Source organism: Ochlerotatus camptorhynchus, unplaced genomic scaffold (assembly GCF_037179485.1).
Source record: "Ochlerotatus camptorhynchus isolate MF236.1 unplaced genomic scaffold, CSIRO-AGI_Acam_v1.1 ptg000434l, whole genome shotgun sequence".
NCBI classification, from domain to species: domain Eukaryota; kingdom Metazoa; phylum Arthropoda; class Insecta; order Diptera; family Culicidae; genus Ochlerotatus; species Ochlerotatus camptorhynchus.
The window spans coordinates 634,325-651,824 of record NW_027040920.1 but is presented as its reverse complement, the minus strand read 5'-3'; the positions used below and the strand labels follow the sequence as shown (position 1 = coordinate 651,824).

At 36.0% G+C, this 17,500-nt stretch overlaps 1 protein-coding gene across 4 annotated transcripts in view; it reads left to right on the top strand.

The window, feature by feature from the left end:
- vn (vein) overlaps nt 1-17,469 on the top strand; it is a 237,877-nt gene extending 220,408 nt beyond the window's left edge. For 2 of the 4 annotated variants that reach the window (XM_065234626.1, XM_065234623.1), the window contains exon 7: nt 17,059-17,469. In XM_065234626.1, the coding sequence (XP_065090698.1) occupies nt 17,059-17,088 (30 nt within the window). In that variant the 3' untranslated portion in view covers nt 17,089-17,469. Of the gene's footprint in view, nt 1-16,378; nt 16,468-17,058 lie in introns of those variants that run through there. The other 2 variants (XM_065234625.1, XM_065234627.1) reach the window with 1 other exon arrangement.
- Nucleotides 17,470-17,500: the final 31 nt, after the last annotated feature.

Sequence of the window (17,500 nt, the reverse complement as noted above, 5' to 3'; positions counted from 1 at the left end):
GGAGTGTTAAATATTTGTTTGTATTTTTTATTAAAAAGCTCATTGGAAATGCCAACTTCTGTGAGATTTTTCGAATTGGACACTTGAAATATTACAAAAATCATAGAACAACAACTTTTAATCTAATTATTAAACTTTTTGTTGATAGGGATGCAGAGGTAAAAATGGTCCCCAAAACACCAAATTCGCTATTATATTCCTTCTATACTCCCACCTGATTGCAAGGACGTGGCCGGCGCCGTTATTGATCTTTAAAATTTGGAGTCACTGAAACTTGTACAATGAAAATGGAAGGTCACTCCTAACCCCATTCAGTTGATGCATTGTGCAATTTCACTGGTTCTGATCAAGCGCGGAGTAGCAACATTGATATGCGCAGTCAGTCTGAGCTAAGCTAATTATTAAACTTTTTGTGTATACAATTTTATGAGATGTACAGAAAATTGTTTTTTTATACTTTCCAAATCGTTTCCTGTGCTTGCAACTAAAAAGTTGTAAGAACAAACAGTTCTTAAATTATACCAAAAGTTATTGTTCTATGATTATTTTTTTTTAAGATTCAAAACGGCTGAATTTTATCCAAAAATTTGAATGACACTCCACAACAAACAATTATGGAAAGTTTCAACCCAATCGGAGAAGGTCGCGTCTGATCGATTCGTCATTTGGCGTGGAACTGCTCGGGTTGTTGCTGTTGCCTTACCCATCTCTAACGCCTGCTTCTCTCCCGCTTCCGACTTCTTTCTACCACTTCTATTCTTTTCCACTAGATCGTTATCAGTGCTTTATTTGTCTTGTAGTGTGGCTTTTATGTTCCTGCAACCAAAATCCCGCTCCCACCCACTAGTTTTTTTTATTAAGTAGTTTTTCACACACCACTTTGCTCGTTGTTGCACAAAAGTCGCTTGCGCTTTCCGGTACGTGAATTTCCATTTTGTCGTTCCTCATCTTCCACCAACTGCCTCTGACCATGTGGTTGGCAGCTCAGAGCCGAAGGTGGTTGTTATTGTTGTTGCTGGTTAATTTGGTGTGTGTAATTTTCTCGTGAAGAGCCAAGAAGAACGAAGTTAGAAAACCTTATTATCGCTTAATTTTACCGGCCTCTTCTGTCAATCTAATGTCGCTTGTGGGTGCTCCTCCGGTTGCTGGTTTCGCGGTGTGACTTGAGAAACTGCACGACCAGACGATGACACGCGGGCAGCGCGCTAATGAATTCCGATGATGGACGAGATTGTGTCGGAAAAGTGGGTTGCCGAGAGTTTTGGAGGTTTATCGTTATTAGAAATGTGAGCGGGTGGGAATAGAACTTGATGCATGGAAATGTTTGGGATTGAAGTTATATATTTAAGACAGGGGAATATTTTGATTCAAACATTAATTCGTATCAGGGCTGATGATAGTCAAATAGTGATCAAAATCAACTAAAAATGCGACTTCAATTATTATAAAAGTTTTGGAAATAAAATCAATTTGGATTAAGCAGAGCTGTGACTCACATCTGAGAGATGCAAATTGAATTGTTGGGCAGTTGAAGAACTTCAGTATGATATCTGATAAAGCTGAAGTCTAAAACAACTATCCTGAGGAGTTAAAGCTCATAATGCCACGTTGGCAGAGCACAGTTCTCCTTCAGGTGTATCAGGTATTATTCTGAAGATCTTCAACCATACAACAATTGAAATCTCGATGCTCACATATTCTCACATGTTACCAGAATTTTCATAAAATTTTCCAAGTAATCAATGATCTTCATAATTCCCTCTGGATTTTTTTAAATACTTAATATCCATTAGGTTTTATTCTGAAGATCTTAAATTGTCCAACTAGTCAAAATCAGTAATCAAACGTCTCCATAAACTCCTGTGGATATTCAGTGAACTCTCGATGAAAATTCAGGCTACTTGAACCACTCTTCCCATAAAGATTACCCAAACTGACTTCCCTAACTCAATATCCTCCCTAATCCCTCCATGATCCGTTAAATATCCAATGGGCAAGAAGTGACTGAATAATCATTTGAATAATATTTCCCTTTGGAATCTCCAACTCAAATAAGATTTCTTAGATTTTCACTCATACAGCCATTTCATGGCAAAACGATGTAGTGGTTCTCAGAATTTCGTAAAAATTTGTAGTTTTGTTCCTTATCGCAAAATATTAGACCCGTACAATACAATACAATACAATACAATACAATACAATACAATACAATACAATACAATACAATACAATACAATACAATACAATACAATACAATACAATACAATACAATACAATACAATACAATACAATACAATACAATACAATACAATACAATACAATACAATACAATACAATACAATACAATACAATACAATACAATATAATACAATACAATACAATACAATACAATACAATACAATACAATACAATACAATACAATACAATACAATACAATACAATACAATACAATACAATACAATACAATACAATACAATACAATACAATACAATACAATACAATACAATACAATACAATACAATACAATACAATACAATACAATACAATACAATACAATACAATACAATACAATACAATACAATACAATACAATACAATACAATACAATACAATACAATACAATACAATACAATACAATACAATACAATACAATACAATACAATACAATACAATACAATACAATACAATACAATACAATACAATACAATACAATACAATACAATACAATACAATACAATACAATACAATACAATACAATACAATACAATACAATACAATACAATACAATACAATACAATACAATACAATACAATACAATACAATACAATACAATACAATACAATACAATACAATACAATACAATACAATACAATACAATACAATACAATACAATACAATACAATACAATACAATACAATACAATACAATACAATACAATACAATACAATACAATACAATACAATACAATACAATACAATACAATACAATACAATACAATACAATACAATACAATACAATACAATACAATACAATACAATACAATACAATACAATACAATACAATACAATACAATACAATACAATACAATACAATACAATACAATACAATACAATACAATACAATACAATACAATACAATACAATACAATACAATACAATACAATACAATACAATACAATACAATACAATACAATACAATACAATACAATACAATACAATACAATACAATACAATACAATACAATACAATACAATACAATACAATACAATACAATACAATACAATACAATACAATACAATACAATACAATACAATACAATACAATACAATACAATACAATACAATACAATACAATACAATACAATACAATACAATACAATACAATACAATACAATACAATACAATACAATACAATACAATACAATACAATACAATACAATACAATACAATACAATACAATACAATACAATACAATACAATACAATACAATACAATACAATACAATACAATACAATACAATACAATATGTGGTAGTATGGCGTACAAAGTAGTGTTTTTGTTGAGTTGTGCTGTGAAAATAAATTAATAATTTCGTGTGAAATAGTGGCGTGTGCCGCGAAAGGATTATTCCAACGCGTGCCCGTGGTGTTTTTCTAACAGGATAAGTAGAGGAAAGGTTGCCTAGCAACTAGTTTTTGTTTAATTTTGTATTTTCCCCCCGGCGCGCTATTGATTTGTATAGTGAGCTGTGGCGGTAAAATTTTATTTTGTGTTCTCCTCCCCTGTATATGTCTGCTGCTAACAGTGTTAGCGTTTAATTTGGTAGAATGGATGTGTGTAATGTATGCGAGCAGTCTATTGCTATGAGTGGGCTCCCAGTTACGTGTGTAGGTCCGTGCAATGGAACGTTCCATTTCGCTTGTGCGGCACTCACTAAGACTGCGGCCAGGCTTATAGCAGATAATGTAAATATTCTGTTCAAGTGTGATAGTTGTCTATCAGATCAGAGTTGTGACGAGCAGAATGATCTGATCTCGCGCGTCAAAAGGATAGAGGAAGAGATGAAGAAGGTTTTTCAACTCTCGGACTCGATCACTGGCATGCGAGATCACATTGCTGCTCAGGTGGACATCGCGGTTAAAAGCGGGATGGCAGATATTAGAATAAATGTAAATGGTCTTGAAAATTTGATTTGTGAGAAATTGGATAATATGAAAAGTTCATTTTTTAAAATTGATGCGGAAAACCAATTAGCTGTAAAGAATGATCCGTGCAGTTCATCTAGGACGATTCAGTCGGAATCGGACAAAAATACCAGACGCAAAAAACGTAAATTAGTAATTAGTAATAGTGATCATGATGATGATGTTGTTTTTCAAGAAAATGCGAGTTTTGCGGATGTTGTAAAAAGACATAGTCGTATTAGTCAAAGTAAAACTAATAGTAACAGTAATAGTAAAAGTAACAAACCAGAAAATCGTAAGACTCGTCCAGTCATTGTGATTAAACCGAAAGAGTCCAAACAACCTTGCGAAGATACTCGTAAGTTTTTAAAAACTCAGTTGGATCCAAAAACACACAAAATCAGTAATTTTAGGAATGGTAAAGATGGCTCCATTATTGTTGAGTGTGCAACAGGAGCAAACGTAAGTGAAGTGAAAAATGGTATTGAAAGCAATCTGGGTGAAAAATATAGTGCTGTTGTTCCCACTTCGGTGCCAAGATTGAAAATAGTGGGCATGAGCGAACAGTATTCCTCCGATGTCTTCATTGACTACTTAAAAAGTCAAAATGAAGACATCGCTATAAATGATGTTAAGGTAGTGAACATGTTTGAAAATCCACGCTTCACTTATAACAAGTTTAGTGTTGCAATTGAAGTCGATGTCGATACTTATAAATGTTTGTTATGTGCGAAAAAAGTAAATGTAGGGTTTGATCGGTGCTCGATAGTTCCCGCGATTAATGTGTTGAGATGCTTCAAATGTGGAGAATTTGGGCACAAGAGCATGGATTGCAAAAATTGTGATAGATGCTCTAGGTGCAGCCAACAACACAAAACGTCGGAGTGTACGTCAACTGTATTGAAATGTATTGATTGTTTGAAAATGAATAAAGAACGAAAAATGAACTTGGACGTCAACCATGCCGCATTTAGCTCGGAATGTTTGCTCTATAAAAGACTTTTTGATCAGAAGAAAAGCAGCTTGCGTTTCAATAAATAGCAGCCAAGTTCCAGGAATGTGAATCAATTCGATTTTTTATATTTGAATATTGCGGGGTTGTCAACAAACTACGTAGCATTACGTCAGATTGTTGAGGAAAAACGTCCTCTTTTAGTTTTATTATCTGAAACTCATATTGTAGAAACTGAAGCTTTTGATCAGTATAGTATTCCGGGATATATTGTTGCTGCTTGTTTATCACATTCTAGACACAATGGCGGTGTTGCTATTTATGTCAAAGAATCAGTTCAATTCAACCTTCGTACCAACGAAGTTATTGATGGCAACTGGTTCTTGGGCATTACAGTTGTACGTGGCATGAAGATGGGTAATTATGGTGTTTTGTATCATTCTCCCAGTTCTAGTGACCAGCGTTTTGTTGAAGTTTTAGAGAACTGGCTCGAGACATTCCTTGATTGTAGTAAATTAAATATATTGGCTGGTGATTTTAATATTAATTGGCGTGATAACCATAATTCGAATCATTTGAAGCGTTTAGCTGAGTTTTTTAATTTAAAGCAAACGGTAAATGAATATACGCGTATTTCCAGGCACAGTAGAACTTTAATTGACCTCGTTTATTCCAATTTTGATTCCATTTGTTCAGTTACGGATACTGATTTTAAAATAACCGATCATGAGACTTTAGTGATTAATGTCTTAGACCATGTTAACGATAACGATAATTTTGTAAAATTGAAGTGCTGGAGGAAATATTCGAAGCAAGCTGTTTCAAATCTTGTTGAGAGAAGCCTGGATTTTCCATTCGCGGACGGTAACTTAGATGAATCTACATCTGTTCTTAATAACGCTTTGAAAACGTGTACCAATCAACTAGTTGAGCAAAAGTTTGTTTCTTTGAAAAACTCGAACAGCTGGTACAATTTGGATCTTTTGCGTCTTAAACGCAAAAGGGACAAATTGTACAAAAAGTTTTGTAGATCTAATAATGACAATCATTGGACTAGGTACACAATCGCGCGTAATAAGTATTCACAATCGATAAATAAAACTCGTTGTGAATATGTTCATAGGAAGATTGATCAGCATCAAAACAACAGCAAAGAGTTATGGAAAATATTGAAATCTTTATTAAAACCTAGTAATTGCAAACCGCGGTCCATAACTTTTAATGGCACATTAGAACAGTCAAAACAAGTAATTGCATCTAAGTTTAATGATTATTTCGTAGACAGTGTTTCATTGATTAATCAATCTATTGAATTGGTCGATGAACCTGACGAAATAAAACAGCCAGTTAATAGTAGTTGCAGATTTGAAGTTTTTCACCCAATTACATTAGATGAACTTAGAGTTATTTGTTTTTCATTAGGAAAATCGGCTGGAGTAGATAATGTTAATGCTAGAGTTATTCAAGATTGCTTTCATGTCATTGGCCACATCTTTCTGGACCTTATTAATGAATCATTGCAGAATGGACATGTGCCACAAATTTGGAAGGAATCCTTAGTGATTCCTATTCAAAAAGTTGCTGAAACGATTAAAGCCGAAGAGTTTCGTCCCATCAACATGTTGCACACATTAGAGAAAATCTTAGAACTTGTTGTTAAAGGCCAGCTGTTGGAGTATTTGAATAGCAACTCTTTGTTGATACCAGAACAATCGGGATATCGGGAAGGTCATTCTTGTAAAACTGCATTGAATTTGGTGTTAGCAAAGTGGAAAGACAACTTGGAGCATAAAGATACGATTGTTGCTGTTTTCTTGGATCTGAAACGCGCTTTTGAAACAATTTCTAGGCCCTTACTGTTAAGTACAATCAAGCGCTTTGGAATTACGAGTACTGCATATAAATGGTTTGAAAGCTATTTGTCTGACAGAACTGAACGGACTGTTTTTAATGATTCTGTTTCCAGTCCCGTGGGGAACAACCTTGGAGTGCCCCAAGGAAGTGTATTAGGGCCCCTTTTATTTATTATGTATATTAATGACTTGCGACGTGTTTTACGGTTTTGCGACATTAACCTTTTTGCAGATGATACTGTGTTATTCATTGCAGCTAAGGATTTAGAAGTTGCCGTCTCACACTTGAATGAAGATTTGCAGTATCTAAGTAGATGGTTGAAGTGTAAGCAGTTAAAATTGAATACAAGTAAAACTAAATTTATGGTAATTTCGCGGAATCGATTAAATGAGAACGTCTCTGTTGTAATTGATGATGAGACTATTGATCGCGTTCAGGAGATTAAATATCTTGGCGTGATTATTGATGACAAACTTAAGTTCAACTCTCACATTGACAATGTCATCAAGAAAATTGCCAAGAAGTATGGAATTCTATGTCGATTGAAAAACGATTTAACTATTGCCAGTAAAATACAGCTATACAAATCAATCATCTCTCCTCATCTAGACTTTTGCCCATCCATTTTATTTCTGTCCAATGCAACACAAATATCGAGATTACAGCGCTTGCAGAATAAAATAATGCGTTTGATTTTGAGATGTAATAGATTCACTTCCTCAACTTTGATGCTAGACGCCTTACAATGGTTGTCGGTGAAGCAAAGAATTGTATATTTGACTATGGTGTTCATTTTTAAACTAGTTAACGGTTTGCTGCCTCGATATTTGTGTGATCGAATTGAAAGAGGAAGTGACTTTCATAGATATAATACTAGAAACGCGGATGAAATAAGAACACCACATTTCTTGACTTGTGCTTCACAGAATTCATTATTTTTTAAAGGAATAAATGTTTTCAATTCGATGCCTAGACACATTAAACGTTCAACAACATTAGCAGAATTTAAGAGACATTGCATTTCACACGTTAAAACTGTCTTTTGAACGGTTATCCAGTGATTTTTTTTTATGAATTGACAAATTATGTATCTTGACGAAGTTATTTTTAACGGATTACTTTGTATGGATAGCTGTTATAACGACTTTTTAATAATTATTGTAGCACTGCAAAAACTATTTTGTTCGCCACGATGGTGATGATGGATTTTTGATATTTGATTTAATAGTAGTAGTAAAAAAAAAATAGTAGTCTACAAAGGTTTGAGCCTCGCGCGCGTATTACGGATATAGAGGACTGAATTTAACATTTAATAAAAAAAAATGCAATTTTGAAGCTTATTTGGAAGATACCTTGAGTTAGTAGTAAGTTTTCTGGCAAATGTTGGGGGTTCGTGAGCATTCCTGACATTGCTGAAAATTATGACAGCATCAGATTGCGGGGTTACTAGTGTAATAGGATGCTTTGTTGATTGTTCATTAGGGGGCGACCCCGGCGTAGTGGTTAACATCCATACCTCTCACGCCAACGTCACGAGTTCAAATCTCACCCCCGGACAAGTCACGAATGACCCAAGAGTGTTAAAGTGACTATAAAAAAAAAAAAAAAAAAAAAAGGTTGTTCATTAACTCTTGATTGCTTGTAATACTTATGAATATTTTAGGTGGACAAAAAGGCGAACTAAGAGGTGGACGCCTGAGCTTTTCAACATTTATATCGCTGTGAAGCAACTGTAAACTCTAGAGGGAATTTATATCTGTAACTGAAACCAGTTCGATTTTGTTTGCCAACCTGGTTAAAATGTCATATTTAATTATCTTAAAGATAAATCGTCCAGCTCAAACCTTTGTAGGGGTAAGAGGCGGGACCATCATCATCAATTCCGCGAGAATCAAACCACTCACACGCAAAACAACCATGCCATCCAATAAAGGACGTATGCTCTATCAGATGGTGGTGATGGATTGCTTCGATGTGTTTTGATTATCGAGGAATTTACGTTTAAAGCCATTGATACGTTTCGTTGTTCCACCTATTTCAATTGTTGGTTTAGATATCGTTTTGCTATGGAATGGCTGCATAATGCCATGTTGACCAGTAAATTTTAAAAGATCTGCAGGTGATCAAAGATCTCCGTGAAGTCTTCTGGTTGTTTGCTTCATTAGGTATTGCCAATTCAAAGGAATCTTATTTTGTAACGAAATTTCATTCTAAAAATGTACAGACACAACCAAAATTCCGTAATAGAAATGTAGACTACGAAACAAATCACAACCGGAAATTATTATCATGAACCGAAGGCTCGGTTGAAGGCGGAATGAACTAGTTGATATTTTCGACAAGATCGGCTGGATTATCAGTAGATTATCACTCAGGCTTTGCTAGAACCACATGTACACCTACGGGCTTTGCTAGAACCACATGTACACCTACGGTCTACGAAACAACTGTGAAGATGGATGCCACCATGTAATGAAGTAGTGTAGAGGTTAGGTTGGTCGGAGGATGCTGTATATTTGCGCTGGCAAGCAGTTTCAATTACTTTTCAATTAAAATAGCTTCAGCTTTCTTCAATTTATCTAGCGAACTTCCGCCTAACGTGTTGTTGTTTTGTAATGTTCTACAAGGTCTTCAAGGCAGCGTTGCCAGATATACTGATTAATCGGTATTTATACCGATTTTTGAACTAGATACCGATATACCTCAGAATACCGATTTTTGAGGTTTTATGCCGATTTATTCCGATTTTATTAAATATTGAAAATGATTATTGCCAACCCGCGCTCAAATTTCGGAGAAAATTATTGTGAGAGACTTGCATCTTTTTGGATATCTCAAATTTTTTTAGCCCTTAAAATAAAAAAAAACATTTTTATAAATGTCTTATGGATACTCTTTCGATTAATCTTTCAATTTCCTCACCGTTTTTGGATACCCATGAATCGAAAAACAGTCGATGGCTCTTTCTGGTAATTCGGGGGGAATCGGGAAATACTTTTTAAACATTAATTAACTTCCTGAATTTTCTTCCACCTTACATCGTAAATTATTTTACGGCTCCTCTCGGAAACTTATTTCGACTTCCCTTGGAAGTTTCTTCAACCTTCGCTCGAATGATTCTTCCATCTTTTCCGGCCAGTTTTTTTTTTCAACTTTCCCGGAACTTCAGGGATGCTTCCAGATTTTGATTGCGGATCCACACTAGCTGCAGAAACTTTTAAGAAGTTCTGAACTTCAGAAAAGTCCAGACTTTTGAGTAAGTGTTGATAAATTGAAGAATGTTTCAATAACTTCTGTTGAAACTCTAAAACCGGTCCAGCGAACTCCAGTGAACTTAAGGAAACATCATAAATATTTTGGATACTTCACAAAGAACTTCTGGAAAATTTAACGGTTTTCAGGAAAGTTCCATTAGTTTCAGGAGAATTGAGAGAACTTTAGGAAGCTCCGAGAACATCATGACAGATCAATGAATTTCAAGGAAATTTTAAATGAGTTCCGAGAAACTCAGGCAATTTCCGAAAACTTCAGCAATGTTCCGAGGGGCTCATGTAAATTTAAGAAACGTAAGGGAAGTTACATGAACATTAGCACATTGTATGAACATTTTATGGGAAGTTCCGTACTTATTCATGGCAGTGTTCTAAAAATTAGAAAAATCGGCAAGATCAGAGAACTTTAATGCTGATGTTACAATAAATTCAAGAAAATTGTGAGAGCGCTTAAGAAATTTCGTAATCTTCAAGAAAGTCTAGAGACCTTCAAAGTTGATTTGAGATATTCCATTAGTCTCATCATAATCAGGGAAGTTCCAAGTATTTCAAAGATGATCTGAGTACTCCAAAACAGCCCGAGGAAATATGGAATATTCCTAAGCACATTTCAGGAATGTTCCAAAAACGTCAGGGGCATAGCGGGGTCTTCAGGGATGTTTTATGACCATTTGGAAAATTTTCTGGATCATTAGAACATCCCCCAAGAGCTATTTCTTCCGGCATTATGTCCTTGTTTCTTTCGACTGTTCCGTTAGCGCTCTGGCTTCCGACTTCCTCCAGATTTTTTTCTCCAATCTTTCTTAGGAAGTTTCTTCCATCTTCTCCAGGAAGTTCAAACAAACTTCTCCCAGAAATTTCTTTAGTCTAGTTCTGGAATTTTGTCTTGTTGGTTTTTTTTACTTCTATTGGAAGGTTTTTCCGAGCTCCTTCTGGCTTCCCCTGTAAATGGCTACTTCTGGAATTTATTTCCGATTTCTGAAACTTTTCTGCCTTCATTTGAATGTGAAATCCGATTTTTTTTTCTGAATGTTTCTTTAAATTTTCGCCAGAAGTTTCTCAATTTATGTCTTGGAAGTTTCGCGGATGATTTTCCGACTTCTTTCAGAATTTTCCTCAAATTTCCTCCAGGAGAGCTTCTTTCTTCTTTCTCTCGATATTGTTTTTAGCTTGCTCCAGAAGCTAATTCAAACATTCCCCGGAGTTTTCTTCCGGATTTTTCCGATCATAGTCTAAAAGATAAAAATTTTCGCTTTCAAAAAAGGCAAAAATTTAAAATTAATTAAAATAGTAAATACCGATAAATACCGATTTTTTAAAACCTTTGATACCGATAAGCATTAAAACATTCTGGCAACGCTGCTTCAAAAAAAAAATTTTGGTACAATACTCAAAATTCCCAAAGCAGCTGTCAGTGGCGGTTGTCCAATATGACGCCAAATGCTAATTTTTTTTATCATACAGGTAACTCTAAGACCAGAAGGTCCCGAAGAAACATGTTCAACTTTTTGGCTCAGCTCTGGTACTCTCCTTCGGTCCCAAGCTAATCGATGCACCCTTCGAAATATAGGAAAATCCACGAACCCCTCATTTTGTCTGTCAAACTTTCATAGCGAATCAAAACAAACATAGCATAGTCACAAACGAAGTGACAGACGACTAACTGGCGAAGAAATCCATTTAAATAATGTGGTTCACTGTAATAGAATTTTCTTGGAAGCTTGTGCCATCATCCACCAGATGGGTTAGTTGTTTTTTTTTTTTTGATTTGAACAAAGTTGATTTTGTGTACAACGATTCTTTGACAGTGTGCAAAGAGTGCGTATCATTTTGTCATTTTTTTATGCATTTCAGTTTTGAGTAGAGTGAAAGAGATAGAACCAAAACATTCTAGTACATTTGGTGAAAATGCTAGTTCAATCTAGTAGTAGTGTAGCCATGTGGTGCACTGAAAAATTGAAATAACGTCTGTCACTTCGTGTGTGGTATAGTACTGGAATTTATACTAGAATGGGATACGTTCATCGATTTGTTTGGGACCAATAGGCTAGTCAAGTAGCGAGCCAATTTATAATCGTTAGTTTCGTATTGATTGTTGATACTATTCTGCAGTTTTCCATCTGCCCTGCAATCCTAATCTCGTCTTTTAAATATTTTCTCATCATATCATGATGCTCAGAAATTATTTCAAAAATCTTTAGGTGCTTCAAAATTTCAGTAAAATCCTCTGTATGGTTTTTCCAAGACTTCAGTATCATTTGCATTTAACAGTTATCAGTTACAGCAGGTGTCAGGCTTTGGAACACATCCATAATTTAGTGTGGATCCATGAACATTATGGTGTATCACAACCCCCTGCTTCTCACAGCTAGTTAGATGTGTATTGACTTCTCGAAGCAGGATCTCAATAATACAACCTAGCGATCGTAGCCGTGTAAAATCGATTTGTTTATTATTTTCAACCACGAAATCAGCTGTCAAAGTGTTTGACTTGACAGCGGTTCGTTTTTTTTTTTAATTTTCAACCAGTAAAATGCATGTATTAGTGAAAATTCTCACCAATACTAACGATGGTGGAGAACTCTATTGAGGTCCCCAACAACTGCCAAATTTGAACGAATTTGGTTATGGGCTGAAAAACGGGACAAACCTATTCATTTGCTTGTCAAAAATGACTCAAATTTGACCAAACCTTTAACTTAGATTGGTAATACCAACAATCAATACGAAACTAACGAGTTTAAATTGGCTCACCACTTTAGTAGCCTATTGGTCCCAAGCAAACGATTAACGTACCCTATTCTAGTTGAAATTCTATTACTACACTATGTTTGTTTTGATTCGCTATGAAAGTTTGACACACAACATCAGGGGTGTGTGGATTCATGCAGAACATGCAGGGGTGAGTGAAATAGCTTGGGACTGCTTGGGACCGTTGTTCTGGTACTGAGTGAGCCAAAAATAATAATGATTTTCTTCGGGACCCAGTGGTCTTAGAGTTACCTCTATGGTAATACTATGCAGAACAACTTTGTCTAATATCGCAGATCGATTTGACTTCTGGACAAAAAGTTATTATTTTACTTTAGGTCAAGTGTTTGGCGCATACCTACAGGTGTATAAATAAGCACTGGGTCTAAAGTAAAATAATAATAACTTTTTGTCTAAAGCCCTGCCAATTTAGAGTCGGTACGCTTTCAATCGGTTGTATCTCAATTTTTGCAGTGTGGACGATGAATCCGAAAATCCAAACTCGTACATAATCTACCATACCTGATCTCGATCGATTAAGTAATATGCGGATTTGAAATCGATGAACAAATGATGTGTGGGTAGGTTGTATTTGCAGCATTTCTGCCGAATCGCGAAAATTTGGTCCGTGGTAGCGCGGGCACCCATGAATCCTGCCTGGTATTGCCCCACAAACTCTCTTGCAAATGGTGACAGGCGGCGGCATAGAATTTGTTCTAGGGGCACGCAATAACCTTTAACTCCAACACAGGCAACGGCAGTAATTAAATTAATTCCATTAACTACTGCTTTAATTATATTAATTACACAATCTATACTTTTTAACTCCATAAATTACAGTTGAAATTTCGTAATTAAAGTACATTAATTACATTTTCAATACTTTTAATTACATTAATTATGGATAGATAATTTTAATTACCGTCAGTACTACCACAAACGAAGTGACAGACGACTAACTGGCGAAGAAATCCATTAAAATAATGTGGTTCTCTGTAATAGAATTTTCTTGGAAGCTTGTGCCATCATCCACCAGATGGGTTAGTTTCTTTGTTTTGATTTGAACAAAGTTGTTTTTGTGTATAATAATTCTTTGGCAGTGTGCGAAGAGTGAATCATTTTGTCATTTTTTTATGCATTTCAGTTTTGAGTAGAGTGAAAGAGATAGAACCAAAACATTCTAATACATTTGGTGAAAATACTAGTACAATCCAGTAGTAGTGTTGCCATGTGGTACAATCATAGAGGTAACTCTAAGACCACTGGGTCCCGAAGAAAATCATTATTATTTTTGGCTCACTCAGTACCAGGACAACGGTCCCAAGCAGTCCCAAGCTATTTCACTCACCCCTGCATGTTCTGCATGAATCCACACACCCCTGATGTTATCTGTCAAACTTTCATAGCGAATCAAAACAAACATAGTGTAGTAATAGAATTTCAACTAGAATAGGGTACGTTAATCGTTTGCTTGGGACCAATAGGCTACTAAAGTGGTGAGCCAATTTAAAATCGTTAGTTTCGTATTGATTGTTGGTACAATCCACTACTACTAGTGGTGTTGCCATGTGGTACACTGAAAAATTGAAATAGCAGGTTAGTCACCAAAGTTTTTGAGCCGCTCCGTCTGTCACTTCGTTTGTGGTACTACTTCAAAACGCATTAATTACTTTAAGTACTTTTGATTGTATTTTAACTTCAACGCACCCGGTTCTTTGTATTGCGTACCCCTCGAATTTGGAAGAGTATCGCGCGGTAGTTGCAGCAATCCAACTGGTCACCCTTTTGTAGATTGGGCATACGATGACCATAGCTGAGCCAAAAAGTTGAGCACGTTTCTTCGGGAGCTTCTGGTCTTAGAATTATCTCTATGGTGGAGCGCTTTAGTCAGTGCTTCACCACCGTATTTTAATAGCTCACTTGATAGTTAATATAAACCAGCTGCTTTATTGTTCTTCAGCCGACCGATCTCCTCCTCAACTTCTTGAAGATCAGGGGCCGGTAGCCTGTCGTCTTCTGCACGTGCTCCAAGGTCTGTTGCCGTGCCACCTTCGTTTTCTGCTGCATCACCGTTGAAGTGCTCGTCATAGTACTACCATAGAGGTAACTCTAAGACTAGAAGGTCCCGAAGAAACGTGCTCAACTTTTTGACTCAGCTCTAGTACCAACAATCAATACGAAACTAACGATTTTAAATTGGCTCACTACTTGACTAGCCTATTGGTCCCAAGCAAATCGACTAACGTAGCCCATTCTAGTGTAAATTCCAGTACTACACTATGTTTGTTTTGATTCGCTATGAAAGTTTGACAGACAAAATGAGGGGTTCGTGGATTTTTCTATATTTCGAAGGGTGCATCGGGTGGGGCTTCCCTTAGCTCAGTCGGTTAAGGCGCAGCTACAAAGCAAGACCATGCTGGATGCGGCTGGGTTCGATTCCCGGTCCGGTCTAGGAATTTTTCAGGTTGGAAAATTTCTCGACTTGCCTGGGCATAGAAGTATGATTGGACTTGCCACACAATCATATAAATGCAAAAATGGTACAGGCATCGAAAGCTCTCAATTAATAACTGTGGAAGTGCATCTAGAACACTAAGTTGAGAGCACGTAATAAGCTAATATGCGATATGCAATAAGCTTGAAATGCGAAGAAGAAGAAAGAAGATCGATTAACTTGGGACCGAAGAGAGTACCAGAGCTGAGCCAAAAAGTTGAGTTTGAATGAAAATCACAATCCCCCCTATTCTGCGAGTCACGTGACTCTCTCTCTCACCGGTGAGGTGACAATTGTCACCTCGTGTGAGGTGACTCTCAATTTGATTTGCACGGAGAGTCACCTCACACGAGGTGACAATTGTCACCTCACCGGTGACAGAGAGTCACGTGACTCGCAGAATTAGGGGGAATGATAATCCTGATAAATTCTTAAATATTAAATGTCTTGACTAACAAATAAAAGCAGATTCGTGGACATTAGAAGCATATTTTACGTGGTGATACATCAAGTTAAATTATTTCTTCAAAACAACGTTAATTTAGACACTGTTCAACAAAAAAAATGTAAATGGCATGCATAGCAACTTACATTAGCATTTCACGCTTCCATATGGCCTGAAATGATTTAAAGGTGTTTCTTGATCTCAGTATTTCTGGAACTGCACTTCTGTTCAATAATTCAAGAGGTATTCTTGAAATAAGCATGACAAAAAAATTGAATTAAATAGTTGCACGAAACTTGTTCTATTACTACACTATTTGCTAAAACAAATTGAACCCTGCATGTACATCCAACAAATTGCAAAAATCCAAATTTCCACCCCTGAATGACTTACTACTAAACATTAAATGTGTATCCCGTCTCGTTCTAGCTCCTTCCCGACGTCCAGCCTAGATTGTTGTGATTGGAATCAGCGAGATGGTCCATAGAAGAGGAATTCGCGCAACCACGACCAGTCAGTGGCGATTTTTTTAGTTTAAGGTTCATATTATTCAATCAGTACTTGAATGGATGAAGTTTAAAACAAATATATTTGGAAAAAAATAATACTGATAGCACTGCATCAAAAATCAAATGAAACAGTGACAATGATTGTAGCGGAAACATAAAACAAACTGTATATGATAGGATGTGTTTCATTGTGACGTAAAAAAAACTAGAACAATAATCTAGATGGAATTTTGTACCAGGAAAGCACTAGCAACTAGTAGGATCAATGTGGCATACTAAAACAGGAAACCCAAAATTATATAGAAATAAAACCAATGCAAGAGAACAGACTGAGGAGCAGCTTAGGCTTGTAACCCGTGATCCGAGCAAATACTAATCGCACGATTTCCGTTTGTAACGAATGCTAATAACAAACCTCCTGAATAACCCTTCCTAACAACTGAATGTTACCATTCCTTCCCTTTAATCGAGAAGCCGAGTGTGGAGCTAACCTCTTCCCTTAACCTCTATAGAGTTTTGTTTGGTTCATATACTTCTCGCAATGGATGTGAAATACAACACGGAGTCTAATCGGTCTCTTTCTTCCCTACGTCCATCCAGGTCACCCAGAGTGCGCCGACTTCCTGCTGATGGATTCGCCAGTGGCGCTTCCAATGGTGCCACCACTGTACGATTACGATGACGACAGCGACATCTAACCGATGACGACGTGATGATCATCGCAAGGCACGAAAAATACTGTGTGGGAGAACTGCGATTACGGGCCCTTGCGAAACGAGATTAACTAACAAGACGGACAAGTCGAGCGAAAGAAATTTTTGAAACACACAAAAAACAGTCAATGATATTCCATTCGATTTAAGTGATTGTGAAATAATTTGTACACAAATAAATAGTTCGAAGTGAACAAAACACCGACGACAAGAATATTGAAAAAAAAGAAAACGTTGAAATTACCAAAGATGTAAATATCATTGTAGTAGTTGTAATAAATTATTAACTAATACTAAAGTTGGTGTAAATTTTCTTTACGATTTGTGTT